Source organism: Typopeltis vanoorti, chromosome 3, assembly GCF_054136105.1.
Source record: "Typopeltis vanoorti isolate ZY-2024b chromosome 3, IOZ_Tvanoo_1.0, whole genome shotgun sequence".
Taxonomy (NCBI): Eukaryota; Metazoa; Arthropoda; class Arachnida; order Uropygi; family Thelyphonidae; genus Typopeltis; species Typopeltis vanoorti.
In genome coordinates this window covers 37,387,367-37,406,287 of record NC_143551.1, presented here as the reverse complement: position 1 = coordinate 37,406,287, position 18,921 = coordinate 37,387,367, and the positions used below count along the sequence as shown (strand labels likewise).

The 18,921-nt window shown below is 36.0% G+C and overlaps 1 protein-coding gene across 4 annotated transcripts in view; it reads left to right on the top strand.

Annotated features, from left to right (window-relative positions):
- Klp10A (kinesin-like protein 10A) overlaps positions 1-18,921 on the top strand; it is a 469,762-nt gene that overhangs the window by 256,248 nt on the left and 194,593 nt on the right. For all 4 annotated transcript variants that reach the window (XM_090390589.1, XM_090390588.1, XM_090390590.1 and 1 more), the window contains one exon: positions 9,380-9,471. In XM_090390589.1, coding sequence (XP_090246715.1) covers positions 9,380-9,471 — 92 coding nt within the window. The remainder of the gene's footprint in view (positions 1-9,379; positions 9,472-18,921) is intronic.

The following is an 18,921-nucleotide window of genomic DNA, read 5'->3' as shown; positions in this document are numbered from 1 at the left end:
TAAAATCTGATTTAAATAAAATTTAAATAAAAATTATTTTAATTAAAAAAAAAAAAATCTGTTCTCCGACTGTGTTATTTAACACAGTCGGAGAACAGATTCATATCATCTTCAAATACTTTTCATGCAACAATAGTGATAGTCCAATTAAAGGCCAAGAGCTGGTGGAGTACTACATTCCTGATTATAATTTATAATGAACTCTTAGAACACAAGTGTGGGTAGAATATGTGCCATCCATGTTCTTGGGAATTTTAGGCCATCATTGTGAAGATTAGGGTTGTAATAAGAATTTCACAGGCTTCCTTAAATTTATGCTCATACTATGTTTTGGTGTGATGTAATGAACATGTGCCTTTCCAGTCAATTCTATGCAGAGTATTCAGGGCATAATCAGAATGTAAATTTGCATGTCCAGTTTCATCTGTATAAGGCAAGTTACATGTGCATTGAATACAGTTCACTCCAGGGTGGGCTAGGGAGGAAGGGGATCTTTAGAGGAATTGAATAAGTTCTTTAATTTTACAGAAGGTTTAAATGTGACATTAAAGCTGTATTTGTGTAGTATTCTGTTTTATCTGATATCCCTTTAATGTATTTAATGACTACGACTACAGATTTATTGTGATCTAGTTTATTTTTATTAGTGAGTATTTTAGGAAAGTATTACTGATAATTTTTAATTCATTCTTATGTGCTTGCTCATTGGAGCAAATCTTTTTAAATCTCTGTTTTGTAGTGTGTTAATGTCTGTGTGGAAGCTTTTGAGCAATGTGCTCTAGATTCCTTTGCTTAAAACTCAATGTTTTCTGTAATTTTTGTTACAGTTGCATGTACCTGCTGCTCTGTGCTGAAAATGTTTACATAATCTGATTGCTGTCCAGCATTTTAAAGTTGTTTTTGCAATATACACAGACAGTAAATGACAACGGCTGACAGCAACAATCTGTGTGTGTGTGCAGGATTATTTCAGTTACTGCACAGCTGCACAGCTTAGAGGGAACATTGTTAAAACCTTAAAGCCTGGCTTAGATGTGTTGGTGATGCTTTTGTTATCTGGCCTCATGGCCACCACTTTAGACACCTTCCTCATCTACCTGAATGAACAACACAAACACATACAATTGAAAGTCAGAACACACTTCCATTTCTAGATACACTTGTCACAAGTCTTCCTTTTGGCAGGCTTTTCTTCACTGTAAGTCTACACATACTCACCAGTATACATACGCACAAATTCTTACAACATCAAAACTAGGCAACCCCAGAACCCGTGCAATATAGATATATAATGTATTTTTCATGGAGTGGTTTTCTGGAATCTGCCATAGCTCTATAACATTTTCTTTACCCTATGAGTGCCTCAATCTTCCCAAATCTGGAAGATTATTATGAGACTGTCATCCAAACAATCAAAATATTGGTACCACATCCATAAATGGAACTGAAGAATTACACCATTCTCTACATCAGTGTGTTTGCCTGCCTTCTATGATGTAATATTATCGTTGTGCTTGGGAAGTATGAATTAGTAATTAAGACAAAATATTGGCCGATTAAAGTTTATTTTTATCCTTACATTTCTTTCTTCCATTGAACAAAAACATGAGTGAAAATCAGCATATAAATATCCATACTAGATTACCAGAGATATAAGTTTTTCATTGTCCACACTGCATAATTTTGCAAGGCTTGCTCTGTCAGTGTGATTCTAGGTGACTGTAGTAGTGTCCCACAGTATACATCTACAAAAGAAATTAAAATAAGAATTATTACTGAGGAATTTCTCTACTCAGTGTTTCAGGTAAGATTTATGCAAGCATACTCGAAGTGCTAAAGCAAAATTGTCAAAGGATTACTTGCAGAAGAACCGTTTTTAAGTTCTGACCAAATAAAGGTTTTTGGTAGAAGATTGCTACTTTAAGACAGTTAGCCAAGAATTCGTAGGAATATGAGAAGAATCTTGACTTAGATCTGAATATGATAACATGCCATGGAAAAACACTAAAAAACTTGAAAATGTTAGTTATATGGTGTGAGACACTTATGCTGCAATGGATAGCCTATACATGAGTTGCAAGTCAGCAGTCAGAATTGAATGACACACAGGAAGATTGTTTACTATAAAATCAGAGCAAGATGAGTGGTGCACTGTTACCACTGCTGTTCATCATCTCTTTGATCATATTATGAAAGTAAGCAATATTAACATCTGCTAGCAAAATTAGAGATATATAGTAAATTCACTAAAACTCATCAGATTACTAAATTGAATAACTGCTTGTAACAAATTTGTTATGAAAATCAGTAAAAAAATTAAACTGTGAAATAGATAGGATCATGGAAAACATCAACTGCATTCTTAGAGGAGAACCTATATAGAAAAAAAATATTTATTTTTTTTGAAAAAAAAAAATTAAGATGACAAATGAAAAATAAACAAGTAGGTGAAGTATGGTGGGGAACTCATCATCAAATTCCTGCCATGTACCCTCAAGGGGTATACAGGATATGATAGTACTACATGAAAAATTTACATCATTATTAACTTCCTATCCACAATTTTTCTCCAAATTCGTCTGTTACTTGTCAAGACTCCAACATTATCAGATCTTATATTTCTATCATCTAAGGAACTTTGTACAGTATCAATCCACCTCTTGGTCTTCCTCTAGGTCGTTTTCCTTCCAACCTGGCAGAGAAAACTTGTTTTGCTAATCTTTCCTCGCCCATTCTGTTTAAGCGACCATACCACCTGAGATTAGCTCTGCTAACTCATTCCTGGATGCTGACAATGTCAAGTTCTTTCCTAATATCCTCGTTTTTAATATGATATTGCCATAAATTTTATAGTTGAAGTCCATGTTTCACTTCCACTTGTCACGACTGGAAGTATACAACTGTCAAATATTTTTCTTTTAAGGCAGATTGGGATGTATCCTTTGAGTTCTTTATGGTGTTTTCCAAAGGCTATCCAACTGTTATGTTGTGACGTTTCCTTAATTTTATACTTTATTGCGTTCACTACTTATATCACTTATCTTAGATTGTCACTGTGTAGTGTTATTACTTTAACTATATATTTCTATGGTCTATACACACGAGACTATCGGAACTCTGTACTCTCTTATCTACAGTTAAATCTGTCCACACAATTGGCCGGGTCTTAGAATGATTAAGTATATTAAATAAATTAACAAAAGGTAGACTTCTGAATAGAGTCCGAATCCTCAGCAATAACGGTCTGGAGTTACCCCCTAATGAGGTTCTGGCAATGTTTATTTGATCAAGCTGCGCCAGCCAGATCCCTAGGTTAGAAATTCCTCTTAACCAAGGCGTAACCCTCAGAAAATATACTAAGTAAATCAATTTATTAATTACTCTTTATCTCAATTTTATCTCTATCTCTCTTAAAATACTTTAGTTTGTAGTCGTGGTCTCTGTCATATAATTCTTTCCCGCTCAGATTCAGATATTAGCAAGCGGTGCATTGGATTCAGTTCAAGGCACAAAACAGGTTAAGATATTCAAGATACATTTATTAAATTCCTAAGATTACACATTTACAAGAATATACTCAATTGGAATAGAGGTATCCTAAGTTATAAAGTTAAACATAGCAACAGTAATTCACACAATATATCCAAGCATTGGTTAATTTCACAGCACAAAATTTTGTTATCATCTTTTAAATATCCTTACTAGTCTACACATACTCTCAAAAAAAATTCAGTCACATCGGTAACTTTATAGATCATTATTCACAACAATTCATTCAAATAATTACTTGAGAAATAGCCCTTAGACTTAAGACACTGCTATCTAATATTCACTATAGTCCTTCTTCCTACAAGTATAGAGTTCTAAAACATAACATCTCCTTTCTTCTATATCATAAGATTCCTTTCTTTCTTAAAGAAGAATTATAAAAGGTTTTTTACATTACCATATTTCTGGAAACTCCAGTCTGTCATTTATTCTTACTTCATTCCATGGAATGTTCGATCTTCTCCTAGACGATTGACTCACAGGCTTGGCTTGGACTTCATTGTTCTCCTTTCTTTTTCATCGTCGACCAGAAACAGCATGGCTTGGATTGACCCATATGGACGTATGTGGCAGCCAGTTCTTTCAAGCTTACTCGGGAGGCTACCAATTGTCTCCTCGTCTGTTCCTTAAATACGACATCGCAAACCGATGGCAGCGAATACTAACATGCTATCGATACGATCCTGAACTCGAATTCATTCCGACTCCACAAGAAAATCCAAAGCAAATCAGATGAAAAGAACAAAAGACAAGCCTCTTAAAAGGGAGGCAAATCCCTTTTATACCCATTTGGCACCCTCTTCACTACCATACCTTTTTGCCCAGCACCTTCTTTTTCGCACGGCTTGTTTTTTCTATTTGCATCTTCCTGGAGAATTTTGTGCACATGCCGCTTCTTCCTGGAAAACACTGAGCACGTGCCGCTCTGCACGTAGACCATTTGCCGTAGGCTATGCAATTCACTCGAAGTTTTCGTTAGTGGAGTTTTAACTTCTGTTACATGCCTTAACATATATCTTACAAAGAATACTTCTTCCATTATAAATTCTTACAAAATTGACATCGTTTACCCTTAAGTAATATTACATAAAATGGTACTAGCATATGATTCATTAAACAATTTGTATCTTTACCTATGTACAAGCATTTTCGTTGTTGTTTAGCTAAAACTTGTTGAATCCTGAATAAATATTTTATGTAATATTACCCTTAAGTAATATTACATAAAATAGTACTAGCATATGATTCATTAGACAATTTGTATCTTTACCTATGTACAAGCATTTTCGTTGTTGTTTAGCTAAAACTTCTTGAATCCTGAATAAATTATTTCTTTAAAGAAATCTTTTCATTCAAGATCCAACACAACCAAGTTGAAGTCTACATATAATTTTTTTCTTCTTTACAATCAAATGCAAGTTTTTTCTACTGTGATCTTTTGTCCTAGGTAAACTTAGGAGGTTACTATTATGAATTTTCTGGTGTTCCATTTGTTCTGGTTTTTTGGTAATGTATTTATTATTCATTGTTTTTGTTTTTCTGGCCACGTGAACACACATGGATTGCAGTCATCATGAATACCGTCCTTAGGGGGTGCAGCAGAGGGGTGGCGGACTGGCCACATTAATACGCCAGTAACCCCCTCATTAGGAGGGGACTTGACCTGTCCATGGACGGATGAGAAGGATAGGATATTTTTGTTTTGTCCTTGTTTATATTTAATCCTTTCTTTTTACTTTCTGCATTCAATTCAGTGATCATTTGTTGAAGTTCTTCTGCAGACTTTCCTAAAAGTATAATGTCATCGGCAAATCATATGTGATTTAGCTCTTTACCATTTACGTAAATCCTCTATTTTTCCAATCCAGGTTTTTAAAATTTTTTCAAAGACTATAAATAATTTAGGTGAAAATAGGAAATTTCATATCTATTCCTGATTTTAAAGATGCAGTTGAATTTTGATTTGAATATATATAGGTATATCAATGTAAATTTTTTTCAATTCCTTGATTTTTTAGGACAGGTAACCCTCGTATAACGCAGTACTTATACAATGCGGTTTCGATATAACACGGTCTACTGTTTCTAGTAACCCTTTATTTTTTATTATTATTTATTTTTTTTTTCTTCATATTTTTCACTGTGGGACTTAAAAAATCGAATTTTATCTTCGTTAAATTTGTGTCTGCCCGTATCACGCAAGTAGTTATCAGTATCGAATTTAGTTTTATTGTATCACTGAATAAGGTACTGTACAGAGGGCTTTTGTAGTCTGTGTCATTCTCAACAAATAGTGCAATTAGAGACAGAATAAAAACGGCACTAACTAATAAATTGCATCTCCCCACTAACTACGCTGTATAGCCTTAAGCAAAACCATATGTTGCACTGAAACACAGTATCTACCTAAAAACTATTGTCCAATTTTTCAATTATGAAATAAGTGTTTTTTTATTGCATTTGAAATTCTCAATGTCATTATGACAGATAACAAAGGCTAACTTAAAATAATAGACTCCCAAGAATTGAAACATGCCATGTAATGAATGTGTGAGTTTGCCTGCCACCTCAAAAGCAAACAAGAAACCATAAAATTCAACCAAGGGTTGAAACGTTTGTGTGAGTTTAGCCAGTCAGTAATGAAAAGTTCCATCGGAACAATAAATGACACCCTGTTGTGAATGTGTTAAAACTAATAGTGAATGTTGGTATGACAGTTTCAGATGTTATGGAATTCGATTGAAGAGAATTAACATTTCAACTCAACACTTGTCGGTTGCTTTTGTCTTTGGGTCGTGCGATCTTTTCTTAATACCACACCAAAATGTCTTTATAGCTGCTGTCTTGTGTAAAACAAAATTCAGCTTGTACGTATTGTAACAATTTAAAAAAAACTTCAATAATTTATAAGCGTATAAAAGGATATCACCTGTAAATTGCTGACATGCCAGAAAAATTCTCAGACGTGCCACCTCTGGCACGAGTGCCATAGGTTCGCCATCTAGGGTTTACTGTATAAAGTGTTTATTGTTGAAAATTGTCTTCGTTTTCTGCCAGGAAAGCGCATTTAAAATCATAAGTGTGTTATTCTCAAGCAGAGCAGTTTATTTTCTGGTGAGTTACGTACATATGTAATGCTTTTTTTTAAATCTAAAAGTTTATTTTTATTGTAATGGCCACTAAAACTGCAATGAAAGGAGAAAAAACCAGCATCGAAGAGGAAATTCATTTCTCTCGAAGAAAAAATTAAAATCTTGGATTGGTTAAAAATTGGAGAAAAACCAGGAGTTGTTGCAAGGACTCTGAATTTAAATGAATCAACAATTCGAACAATCAAACGAAATGAACATAAAATCCAAGAAAGTGTTATTGCTGGGTCAATGGTAAGTGTAAAGCGCGTTGCTCGTGTTCGCGATATTCTAATAGAAAAAATGGAGAAATCTCTAATGATTTGGATAGAAGATTGCACTCAAAAGAAAATTCCTTTGGATGGACATCTTATTAAGCAAAAAGCTCTCAAAGTTTATAAACATTTAAAAAGAACTTGAACAAGATTCTTCAGAAGAAATCTCTCAGCATGGATTTTCTGCCAGTAAGGGTTGGTTCGAAAACTTTAAAAAGCGGTTTTCTTTGTATAATCTTAAATCCAGGGAGAATCGGCATCAGCAGATGTTGAAGCTGCCTGGAAATACCCAGCGGAACTTTTAAAAATCGTTAAGGAAGGTGGTTACAGTGCAGACCAGGTGTTCAATGCGAATGAATCTGGATTATATTGGAAAAAAATGTCAAAACGCACCTATATTTCGAAAAATGAAAGATCAGCTCCTGGATTCAAAGTTTCCAAAGATAGAATTACTCTACTGTTTTGTAGTAATGCATCAGGTGATTACATGACAAAACCAATGTTTATTAACCGATCTGCAAATCCTCATGCGATGAAAGGGCTCGACAAGTCCATCCTACCTGTTTATTGGTGGGCCAACAAAAAGGCATGGGTCACAGCTAGCATGTTTGAAAATTGGTTTTTCAAGTGTTTTGTACCCGATGTAGAAAGTTACACAAAGAAAAAGAATATGGACTTCGCAATTCTACTAATTTTAGATAATGCACCAGGCCACACAACAAATTTAAGCCATCCGAATATTAAAATAACTTTTTTTCCGCCTAATACTACTTCGCTTATTCAACCACTCGACCAAGGAATAATATCAACATTTAAGTCATATTATATTCGGTGAACATTTCAATTAATTTTGGAAAAAATGGAATCTAATCCAAACATGACACTGCCTCAAGTGTGGAAAGAGTTTTCAATATTGAATTATGTAAAAATTATTTCTCTGTCCATTAAGGAATTACAACCCTCTACGCTGAATGCTTGCTGGAAAAAAATATGGCCTGAAGCCGTAATGGAACAAAATTTCGTACCTCCAGTGGATGCCGAGCTATATCCTATAATAAGCATCGCACACATTTTTGGTGGAGAGGGCTTTCGCGATATGGTTCAAAATGAAATTAGTGAATTAATTGATGGAGAAACAGATTTAAAAGAGGAGGAACTGGTACACTTAATAGATGGCATTTAACCAAATGGTGGGGAAAGTTCTGCTGAAGATTCTGATTGTGATGAATCCGTTAAAGAATTCAGTTTAAAGAAATTAGCAGAAGGATTGGACTTGGCAAGAAAGTTATTTTACGGATAATGATCCCTCAATGGAGCGCTTATGAAAATTCACGAGACAATTGGATATTTGTTTAGTGCCATATTATGAACTTAATAAAAAATTGCAACATAGTGGAAAGCAAAGTCTTATTACTGACTTCTTGATGACTAAACCAGTCAAAGTATGCAATGAGTTATACAAATGATGTCCAAGAGATTTCAAGTGGTGATGACCTCCGGCCACTTAAAGAACATCTACGAAATGTTATTTCTGAAGACTGTGATGACGATTAAAATAGGTGCTTTATTTTATTGTGTCTAAAACATTTATGCATTATGTGCAATGAAATTTATGTACAATTTGTAATTTTTAGAATTTTATACTACATTTTTGTCATAGTTTTTCTTAACTTACATGAATTACCTGAATTAAATAAAAATATTGTTTTTGTTGGATATGTCATTGTTGTTTATATAATTTAAAAAAAAAAAAACGATTTCGGAACCCAACCCTACTTTTTCTATGTGATCTATGTCTCGTATAACGCAATTTATATAACGCGGCATTTCTATGGAACCTAACGTCCACATTATACAAGGGTTACCTGTACTTCTAAGACCGTGAATGTTGAGATTCAATCAAATGCCTTTTCAAAGTCAATAAATGCTAGACCTAATGATTTTTTGTTAAAAAAAAGAAATGTGTACATTGTTTTAAAGAGACTGATAGGGTGGTAGTTTTTAATATCTTCTCTGTTTCCCTTTTTAAAACTCATAAGGATAGCATTGTTCCAACTTTTTTGGTTCTCTTCTGTCTTAGGCATGATGTATTAATTTTATTTAACATAGTCATTACTGGTACACCACCTGTTTTCAGAACTTGTATTGATTACTCGTATCACCTGGTGTCTTTCGATTACTTTTGCTACTCATTGCATATTGAACTTCTTTTAAAACATCAGGGCATATTTCTTCCATTTGGGATTTACATTTTTGTTTTCATACTGGTTTAAGTCTTGGGAATCATCATACAAATTGGCATAAAAGGATTCTATTCTTCTTGTGATCTACAAAACTTAAATACAGGTCCTTGTATTAGCATAATGTAGACTTAGACATTTTCTAGATCATTTTTTTTTTCTAATAAGAATTATTGTATTATTGCAGCCAAGGAAGTCTTTGGTCTTTTAAAATCCCCACCATATAGAAATGAAGGCCTGGTTGTAACTGCTAGTTTTTTTGAGATCTATAGTGGAAAGGTAATTCATTTAATCTAAAATGAATTTTGAAATATAATATAACTAAAAAAAGAAAAAAAAAGTTATGAAAATTATAAGCATGTGTTCATGTATGCACTTTCTTACCATATTATTAAGAAATGATTTTAATCACATTATGCTGTAATGTGAATTACTTTTTAAAACATAGTTAGTTTGGCTGATTAAAAGCTCAGCTTTACAAACTCACATTCCAGAAATCCCAGCCTTTGTTTTTTATGAGCCATAAACTTAAGATACTGAATGGATTATACTATGTTTTATGTTTATATGTAAAACTGAAAGTGTTGCAACATCATATAATAGCATTTTTTTAATTATTATTAAAGCGTGTCGAGCTTTTCTGTAAGAATATTTTTATTAGTGGTACTGCTTACTTATGCATCCTTAAAGCACCCCCCCCCCCCCCAAGTAACTTCTGATTTACTGTTCAGAACATTGACTGGTTTATTAATAACATCACGTTCCAACATAAAAATGTGTAAAAATTCACATGGAGAGAGGATGCAAGAAATAAGAAAAGCTTCATTGTTTATGTTATTATTGATAATGATGTCATCCCACTAGTTTAGGACACAGGGTATACAGAGTGAGGCATAACTTATACAGTCAAAGCTGTATAACTGGGAGGAGACTGCCACATAATCTTTTAAGGAATGCAGAAAACCAGTCTGGGCTTCTCACCTAATGTCCAGTCCTCATCTTCTCATGGTGCACCTTGTTAGGTATCTGCCGGATACTGAATGAATGAAGTTGGGCTGGCAATTTGGGATTTAAAATTGTGTAACACTTTCCAACTCAACATCAGCAGAGTTCAGGATTTGTACTATCAATGTAAGAAGTATCAATAGGAAAGAAATGGAACCAGCAGAAGAATTAGGCAAGTACCAGATCGACATAATAGGTGTGACTAAAACAAAACAAGAAAAAACAAGTGAGATCTTTCTAAGCAACAAATACAAAATGTTATATTCAAGCAATAACAATCAGGGAAAAGGAGTGGCTGTAGTATTCAACACTAAATATGAGGATAATCTTGAATAGCAGGCAATATCAACTAGAGTGATGTGGGCAAATATCAGAATAGGGAAATGGACAATAAGACTTTATTTATACATGAACATTGTGTGTGTGCCTGTGGTCACATACAAGGTTCTATAAGGAAGAAATCAAGGAATCTTTCGAAATACTAGAGAAGACATCTGACACAACGAAAAGGGAAAAGTTAGTCCTTGTTGAAAATGTAAACAGCAGAATAGGAAATGATTACCAGACATATAAAAATGTTTTGGAAAAATTTGGAGAAAACAGGCAAAGCTAACAATAATGGCATCTGCTGGATTTCTGTTCATGACATAGATTATTTATTACTAACACTATGTCCATTGTAAAAATGTGCACAAATTCACATTAGTATCGCTATTAGTATTGATAGTGATGTGTTCCCACTTGTTCAGTGGGAGTTTTGAGCAGGATAAAATTTAATTTCATGAAAAGAACAACATGTGAGAAAGTTTTAAAATGAACAAGAACGAAGCATTTGAGATTCGGTGACAAGCCCTGAAGAAAGCATTGATTGATTCAGCTAGATGAGCATCAGGTAAGGTTGTCTGTATTGATAGAAAAATGAGAACTTTGTGTCCACTGTACTCAGGAAGTTAAAGAGGAAGTCAAGGAAAAGAAAAAAGCAAATTGAAAGATCCTGACAAGTAAGTCAGTTTGTGCTCATAGAGAATGCAGTGAGAAATGTAAGAAAGCAAAGCACTGTGTAAAACTAACTGAACAAAAGTCATAAAAAGCTGATAAGAACATAGATAATAATATCAGGAATGTGGCAAAATATTCTAAATAAGCAAGCAGTGTCAGCACAGCAGGAGAAAACACTCAACATGATTGCACTTCAGAATACATATCTATACTTAAAGTAGAAAAAGCCATCAAAAACCTGAATTGTGAAAAGACACTTGCATGATATTGGTCGAATTCTGGGTGAATACTCACCCACCTACAACCTGTTCAAATGCCTTGCTTCTTCCTTAAAACATCTCATTGGTAATTCTTCCTCATTCATCAAAAACTCTGAAGACTTCACATCTAAGATAAAAAAATTTAAATCTCAAGGGCTCTGACAGAATGGTTAGTTTTGACATTGTCTCTCTCTTCACAAATGTACCCACAGAAGAAGTCCTCAACCTACTGAAAAACAAAGTTTCCAAGAAAATTTTTACCCTACTATTGCATTGCATAAACTCTCGCTATTTCGCACTTGAGGAAAAAATATATAAACAAACTAGTGGCTTAGCTATGGGCAGCCCGTTATCTCCTGTGTCGGCCAATCTATTTTTAGAAGATTTTGAAGAAAGAGCTATTTCAAGTACAACATTAAAACCAAAAGTGTGGCTACAATACATGGATGATATCTTCCTCATCTGGGAACATGGTCTAGAGGAGTTACAAACCTTCCTAGATCATTTGAATAATCGCCACCAGGATATAAAATTCTCATCAGAAATCGAGATAAACGCCGTACTCGCCTTTTTGGATCTAAAGATCACAAGGTTTCCTGACTGTCTCAAATTTTCGATTTTTCGGAAATCTACTCACACAGACAGATACTTGCATGCCTCTTTTCATCATTTCCCTCCGCAAAAACTTCACGTTATTTCCGCTCTAGCCCATCGAGTGAGATCTCTTACTTCAGAAGATGATCTTCAAATTGAACTGAACTACCTCAAAAGCACATTTTTGAACAACGGCTATTCATCTCGAAGCATAATTAAGCATTTACATTCACATCTCCAACCTCAGCCAGAAGATAACTCCAATCCTATAAGCTCTATCACTAAAACTGGCAAAAATTATGAAGAAATTTAACATCAAAACTTACTTCCTAACCCTGCCAAAACTTCGTTTTTTCCTGAGTCAACCGAAACAAAAACACAACCAACTACAATTTCCTGGAGTGTACAAAATCATCTGCGAGTGCGGTAAACCTTATTATGGACAAACCGACGCCTGGAAGAACATAAACGTGATATATCTTATAAGAGAACCCGTGCAAGCGCCCTCTCAAGTCATGTTCTTTTCTCCGCTAACTCCAATCTAGAAGAACATCAGATAGACTGGAATCTTACGTCCACTATCCATAAATGCGGTGACGAACTTGAGAGATAGAAAAGAAATAGTCCTGGACCAATCACACATGAACAGTAATTTAAGCTACAACCTGCCAAACTCTCACAGCTCAGCGATTCAGTTCTGGTGCTCTCGAGTCAGTGGTCACTCACTCTTGCCTCACGCTAGACTTACCATGCGGACTCCAGTTTCAAATTTGACTGTTGCAATTTCCAATTTGTTTAAGTGAGAAGTCCATGTTATTTAACTTATTATTTTTTCCAGTTTTTTATAATTATTTACATACCTGAAGAAGTCGGCGTTCCAACAAAAATTAGCTGTGTTTATTAAAGTTTTTCCTTCCTTTCTCGGTGTTTTTAGTCAGTATATTATTATTTAAAAAAAATATATATATATAATGTTGTTGATCTGATGTGATAAGAATAATGAAGCTTAGAAACAGTATAAGGAGCAGGCCAAAGAGCGATGGCTATATATGGCATGGATTTATTGAAGGTTGAGCTTGCTTGAGCAATCTACTCATGTTCTGTAATAGTGATAGCAGGATTTTCCCATTCAAGTGCCATCTCCTGTCTAGGAGGTTGACTACCATGATGTGACTCAGTTAACTACAGGCATAATGACATGTGGTGAGGACCTTATCTCTTCCACGTATTGTAAGTATTCATGACTGTAAATCCATGTGTGTTCATGGGTCCAGTTTGCCTGTTCTGGGGAACGAAAAACTTGAATTTTCAAGTGAAAAAAAAAAGCCTTACTTCCATATGAGACTGGCTAACTTACCTTTAGTCGAAAGACTAAAAGGTAAGTTAAAGGTTCCTCACGTCATGGACCGGAATGGAGCCCAGGTCTTCCCGACCAAAGGGCTTTGTGTATGCTGACTGAGCTACAGAGTCTCCCAGCAGGATTAACAGATAACAGAAATGGATGTACCACAGTACTTCTGGATCTTGTCATGGCATTTGACATAATTCCTCTTGTGAGGTTATTATGCAAACTCAGAGGAAGGACGTGCAAAATAAATTTGTGACATAGATAACAGAGCAGCTGACTGACAGTTATTAAAAAGCAATGTATGGAGGTGCTGAGTTTAAAACTACAGCCATCCCTCGATTAGTGCGCCTAATGCATTCTTTTAAACAGGCGCATTAATCGAAAAAGCACTAATCGAATATAATAACCTGTGGGGAAAAGTATAATTTATTCTTCAAATTTCTTTTTTGAACCTTAATTTTTTTATAAAAGAATTAAGATATGTCTCAGGGCCTAGTTAAAGGAAAACCATGAAGCTGAAAGACAATAAAACATATTCAGAATAAAATTTTATTATTCTACTTCTTAACAAAGAATTGAGCTAACTTAGTTTGACGAGCATTTTGTTTCTTTCTTTTTTTTTTTTTATACAACCGATGGTATGGCCCTATTGCCTCTTCTACTCTTCTGCAAATTTTACTCATTCTCTCTTCATCAGGGTCAGCCTCTAAGCATTGCTGCTTAAAAAATTCGATTGTACGAAAAATATTTTCAAATTGTTTCTGTAAAATCTCTTTTGGCTGACTATCAGTGGTTAAATTTTCTTCATATACTTCGGGATCTTCCTGCTGTGCATCTAAATTTAGCAGGTCAGAATCACTCAATTCTTCAAAATGATATTTAATTAACTCTTGATTGTTATCATTGAAGGGGAGAAAGAAATGAAGGACGTACGAATTGGTCGCCAACACCCGAAATCACGTGCTTTATAGATAAAATTTCCCAACTGATATACAAGCAAAATAATTCATGATAGTCATCAAATTCCTACCATGTACTCTCAAGGGGTGTATAGGATGTGATAGTACTACATGAAAAATTTACATCATCTAAGGCACTTTGTACCGTATCAATCCACCTATATCTTGGTCTTCCTCTGGGTCGTTTTGCTGCCAACTTGGCAGAGAACACTTGTTTTGCTAATCTTTCCTCGCCCATTCTGTTTAAGTGACCATACCATCTGAGATTAGCTCTGCTAATGCATTCCTGGATGCTGACAACGTCAAGTTCTTTCCTAATATCCTCGTTTTTAATATGATATTGCCATTGATGCTGTCTGTTCACGCCCATAATCTTTCTCAGGACTCTCTCATATCTGCGGTCTCTAGTCTTTGGTCAAGTGTTTTACTTCTGAACCAGCTCTCAGATCCATAAGTTAAAACTGGTTTGAACACTGTCTTGTATACAACTAATTTAGTGTTTTGGCTAATTTCTTTCTTATTCCATATGAATTTATTCAGTTGACTGCCTAACATACCAGCTTTGTTGATTCTGTTGTCTATTTTCATATTTAATTTACCATCTTCACTAAAATTCGTGCCTAAGTACCTGAAATGTTTTACTTGTTCCACAGGTTCTCCACTCACAACACAGTTGACATTTTCAATGCTTCTGCCTATTTTCATTGTCTTTGTCTTTTTATTGCTGACCTTCATACCATATCTATTACAACAGTTATGCAAAATAATTACCACTTTAAAAACTACAATGATCATAAAAGAGAAGTTAATTTTCTGACGTGTAATAATAAACAACTCATCCCAGAAGACTGATTGATTACCCTATTATTGGAATGGATTCTCCTTTTTGTGACGTGCAGAAGTGTCGAAGGGTCTTGAATCTGTGTGCTTACTATAGCAGATGACATAAATTTTGGCGGTAAAAATTTGGAACATAGTGTACATGGAAGTAGTGTAATATCCTATTAAAAATAACTTTGTAAAATGTTTTAAATCGGCAACTAAATTATTTCATTCTGGTGAGTGATTTTTTAAAATAGTTAGCAATAAAAATGTATAGATAGAAAATTTTTAAAATCTGTAACATTTATTTTTAAGATGTATATAGGAGCACTAATCAAATTTTAGAGGCGCACTAATCGAATTTGGGTATATCGAAAAAAATGACGCACTAATCAGGGACGCATAAATTGAGGGATTACTCTATATCCAAACCATCACCACTAGCCACATATGTTTGTAGCAAACAGGTACTTCTGTGTTTGTAAATGCCCATTTGTGTGTGTGTGTGTGTGTGTGTGTGTATACACACACACACACACACACACACACACACACACACACACACACTACTTGGAAAGATGTCAGCAGACACTATAATGTGATTAACAGCCATGGCACTCACCTTTGCAGGACCTCCTTTTGATGCAACAATCTTGTGGCAATCTTTCCACAAGCATATGATAGCGATTAGTGGGAATTTTGGACCATTCTTCTTGTAGGCATGTAATCAGGTCCTTGTGGGGACGGACATCCTTTGGCCTCACCTGACGCTCCAGTTCATCCTACAAATATTCAGTACGGTCAGATGTCTCTGTGGAGGCCAGTCAAGGGTGGTAACAGAACATTCATGGCCACAAGCTACACAGTTACAGTAGCAGCGTTATGACATGGTGCATTGTCTTGCTGAAAGAGACAGTGGTCATTTCCATTGAGACGTCACAAAATGGGAAGCATTGCATTGTCCAGAATGTTCAGGTAGGTACCTCTCGATGTTCGTGGAACCATAAACAGAAGTCCAAAGCCAAACCAGAAAAAACAAGAGCATAACATCACACTCCACTTCCAAATTTCATAGTTGATGGGGTTATGCACACTAGTAAGAGACATTCTCTAGCCCACACCTGTCCATATGCTCCATAACACATCTTTCCAAGCTTCCATGTTCCACTGCACACACTCTTTGCACTGCTGAAGATGACACTAGATGTTAGTTCGGGTTATGTGGAGCTTGCATATTGCAGTTATACCGTGGAAATCAATGTTGTGAGCCTTAGTTCTGAATGTTTTTGTATAGATTTATGATCCAGTCGATGCCTGGAACTCTGCATTCCACGTGTTGGCTGACAAATGGCAGTTTTTACATATTATCCTTCATAGCAGCTTAGGGTTGCTTTCGATGAGTGTGGTGGGTCGTCCACCGCAAGTAGCACTTGCAGTTGTCTCTGTGCTTCCTTTTCAGTATGGTATCACTGATTGTTGACCTGGGATAGCACAATTTGTCAACAGTATGCTGAACAAGATAGGCCTGCAACAATGCATCCTGTCACAATGCCTCTTTCAAACTCTTCGTTCCCTTCTCACAACTATTTCACCAGGAAACAGTTGCACTGACTTCAGAACATCATCTTCCTCCATTTTATATGTGCTACAAACATGTGACTCGTTACATGGCACGGTGCATCTTGCCTTTGGGTGGTGTCCGTTAACTTCATTCTGAGCAGTTAAATTGGTGCAAAAATTAAGTGATGCCACTAGTTTCCACCATGAAACCAGTATGCAGGCACTGCATAGGAAACGTGTAAGACCCATGCAGTCAAATATATTCCTCACAGAACCTTGCATATCCACTTCACCAACATCTGTGGCCTAAATTCCAACCTTAATAGTGTCCACCACCTTCAGTCTACCAAACCCCCACCTACTCTTTATGGCAGAAACTCAAATCTTACCCCCTCCCCCCCAGCACTATTTATCTCAACCTTCCAAACTACCCTCTTTAACTTCTTTCGACCCAAGGGTGGCAACTTCTTATACATCCACTCTGACATACCTTGCAGAGAGCACCCAACTTTGACCTTTTGGTTGAAAAGATCCCTTTTCCCACTCAGGAAATTCATTTGCTGTCTCTATCGCTCAACACAACCAACCTGAGCTCTTTAATTTCCTCTCTTTAAAAATTGACTTTCAATCCCACTTTCCGAACAGCAAAATTATCCTCCTGGGAGATTTTAATGTCCACAACACCAGCTGGCTTTCCTCCTCTGTTTGTACAGATCTTACAGGCAGAGATGCCGAAACATTTGCCGTCACTAATGACCTTACACAACTTGTTCAGATGCCAACCAGAATAACAGATAACCTGAACCACTCCCCAAACACTCTAGATCTCTTCCTCACCAATGACCCTTCCAAATACACAGTGAAAGTAGTGGGTCCCCCTAGATAATTCTAACCACAATCTAGTGGTAATCTCCTCCCCCATGCAACAACTCCTACACAGCCACTCCCATACACGAGTAGTTTAGCATTATAACAGTGCCAAGTGGGACAGCCTCTGCAACTTGTATGCCAAATTCCCATGGTGGACTATTGCTTCCAGTTTCAACCTAAACATATGCACCGAACTTGCCATTCCAAGGCTGTACAAATGAAAAACCAAACATACCGTAACTGACTCAAATCAAGAACTCCGTCCTCGTTTAGAGCTTATACTAAAGCCCAAAATAAATGCAAAAAAACAATTCTTCCAAAACAGAGTTCTAAAGAGCAAAAAGCAGGAAACTAGCAGCCTGTCCAAATGGCAGTCGAGTCTTTTGGTCTCTCGCCAAAGCAATTTGCTATAACTTCTGCCCAACACTATTCCCACCCCTATCATATCCAGATGGCTCTATTGCATCATCACCCACAGGAAAAAAGCCAGTCTTCTGGCTTCACACTTTGTTTCCAATGCATGCATTACTGACAATGGTAAATGCATCCCAACCCTTTCAGATGCCCAACATATAAAGCCCCCTATATCCTTTTGCCAGAAAGAGGTAAAAAAATACTGTCCAAATTAGACACACAAAAAAATCTCCTGGCCCTGATGACATTCCTCCAATTGTCCTGAAAGTTTGTGCACCAGAAATGATTCCTATCCTATGTCACCAAACATACCATACTGTATATACTCTCTTACTCCACTGGTATATCTACCCTGCAACCTGGAAACTGGCCTATATTCAACCATTCCCAAGAAGGGCGACAAGTCACTGCCATCCAACTACCACCCTATCTTGCTTACCTCAGTCCTCTCTAAAGTGGAGAAAACCATCAGTTCCTGCACTACCTTGAAAGCACCCAGCTATTAAGCAACCACCGATATGGATTCCATCGATGGCGATTAACAACAGATCTACTCTCATATATTACCCATCTCTGGATAAATTCCATGCCGAAATTTGGAAAATCTCAAGTGGTTGCACTTGATATCTCCAAAGCCTTTGACCAGGTTTTGCACAAAGTCCTACTAAGCAAACTACCATCATTTGGTCTGGCTCAGTATTTCTGTAGTAGGATTGCCATCTTTCTGTCTGGGTGCACACTATGTGTGATCCATTCAACTAATGCCAGGGTTCCACAAAGTTCTGTCCTCTCACCAACCCTCTTCTTGCTATTATATCAGTGAACTACTTCAGTTACCTCCAATCCAATCCAAAGTTTTGCAGATGACAGCACATTGCACTTCTCTCTTTCATTTGAT